This window comes from Corvus brachyrhynchos, unplaced genomic scaffold, assembly GCF_000691975.1.
Source record: "Corvus brachyrhynchos isolate BGI_N302 unplaced genomic scaffold, ASM69197v1 scaffold437, whole genome shotgun sequence".
Classification (NCBI taxonomy): Eukaryota; Metazoa; Chordata; class Aves; order Passeriformes; family Corvidae; genus Corvus; species Corvus brachyrhynchos.
The window spans coordinates 248,209-250,192 of record NW_008238962.1 but is presented as its reverse complement, the minus strand read 5'-3'; the positions used below and the strand labels follow the sequence as shown (position 1 = coordinate 250,192).

Genomic DNA, 1,984 nt, shown 5'->3' with positions numbered 1-1,984 from the left:
GTGAGCGTCCTGGAAGAGAAGGGCCTGGGGGTGCAGGAGCAGGAGGGTCAGGGGCTTGAGGCTCACCTTGTTGTATGCAGGAGCAGAAGGAGAAGGTGTCAGAAGAAGTGTGTGGGGGAGAGAGGTGCTGGGGCCAGCTTTTATGCTGGTTGTGGAGGGGCGGGACAGCCTTGTCCCGTGGCCTTGGGGCATTTTGCAAGCTGAAGCTCTTGGCTGGCCCAGTTGGTGAGTCATGAGGTGGGGAGTGTTTTCCTTCACAGAATTCTGCAGTGTCATGACCGGCTCCTGAGGCCATTTCCATCTGACCTTGGCGGCCGCTTTCATGGGTGGGTATTTGGGACGATTTGATTGTTCAATATGTGACAGGTCAGGATGAATAAACAACCAGAGCACAGCAGAGTTGCGATATCATCACTGAGGTAATTTTGTGGCACTGGTGTGCTGTGTTTTGTGGGTGCCTTTTGAAGACTGGGACTCTGTTCTGTGCCACTGGATTTCCATCAGTCATTGTGTTGTACCCAGGAATGCTGAGGGAGCTGCTGATGTCCTGGGGAGGTCACTCTGCAATTGCTTGGAAATGTTATAGCACGTAGGAGTGTTCCTATGGATGGAAGGGAGCTCATGGTCTTGTGTCCTAAATGGGATCAAGAGAGAGGATCTGGAAAAGTAGAGGCTGGCCTGGTTGAACTTGTTCTGGTGTCACGGTCCATTCAGGTTTCTCATCTTTACCCGACATGTTGTATTCTGTCATTTAAAGCGTATTCCTTGTCCTCATTAAGAAATCCATTATACAAAGAACCAGCTCGGCTTGATCCCTTTTTTCCCAGGTTGGTCTGTCATGTCAATTTGTTTATTCCACATTCAAGCCATAAGGTTTCATATATCCTTTTAGTCTTATTAATCTCTTCTTGCTAGCAAAACCCAGTAATTACTAATGGTTGGTCAGCGTGGTCCTCTTCCCTCCTCTGCCATGCTGTGGGCGTTGCTGTGTGGAATTCTGCAACTCCATGTCCTTCTTTTGAGGCCATGTCCATCTGACCTTGGAAGGAGATTTGAAATGTCTTAGAGGTTAAAGGCAGGTGTTGACGGCGTGTGTCATGGTGGGCTGAAGATGTGACCAAAGCTTTAGGGGCATAGGGTGTGATCAGTGAGGTCGCCCCATGGCATTGGTGTGTTCTGGTTTTCAGGAGCATTGTGAAGAGGGGTCCTGAACCATCACATCACTGTCAGGCTGGTCTGGCTTTGCAGGAGCACTGCTTGTGAGGAACTGCCCTTTCCATGCTGTTCTCTGCCTCCCCACCATGCTGCCAACACTCAGAGCCTGTCTGTATTCCTAACCTTTCCTGTTGGAGATGGGAAAGCAATCCCTGTGATTTAGCAAGGCCTTCCATGCTCCCCAAAGTCTTGTGTTGGTTCATCCCGTAGCACTTGTCTCAGCTGGGACCAGCAAGGTCACACTGTGGAGTCCCAGTGCTGGACTGTGACTGACCCATGGAAAGGAAAAATGGTGAAGGATAAGGAGAGCAAGACACATGAAAAGCACAATTCCCCATCCATTTGTTAATCCACCCTTCAAACCCATGTGCCGGTGCTTTAGAAAGGTTGAGGGAGTGGACTGTCCTGGTCCCCACCACTGGTGGGGCCCCACACTGGAACAAGGTGATAGAAATGATTGACCAAGAACACGACAGCGAGACCATGACACTGATGGGACTGGGGTATCCTCAAAATGAGGAGAAGCTGAGAGAGCTGGGAGTTCTTCCAGGCAAGAGAGAAGAATTCAAACGGGATCTGGTGTCAATATGCCATGGCAGGACCTCACTGACAATACCCCAATTCTCCTAAGATTTGGCTGAATCTTCCACATGTCCTAATGTCATAAACAAGATAATGGTCACCAATTCTCCGGATTAAGAGGTTCTGCCACCAAGGTCAGATGGACACAGCCTCAAGGGGAGAGCACAGAATTGCAGGATTGCGTGAA

At 49.7% G+C, this 1,984-nt stretch overlaps 1 protein-coding gene across 7 annotated transcripts in view; it reads right to left on the bottom strand.

The window, feature by feature from the left end:
- LOC108447739 (feather beta keratin-like) overlaps nt 1–1,984 on the bottom strand; it is a 69,910-nt gene that overhangs the window by 44,217 nt on the left and 23,709 nt on the right. The window contains exon 3 of one of the 7 annotated variants that reach the window (XM_017738657.1): nt 1,576–1,581. The exons of the other annotated variants lie outside the window; for them this stretch is intronic. Within the exon in view, the coding sequence (XP_017594146.1) occupies nt 1,576–1,581 (6 nt within the window). The remainder of the gene's footprint in view (nt 1–1,575; nt 1,582–1,984) is intronic. 7 annotated transcript variants of the gene reach the window in all.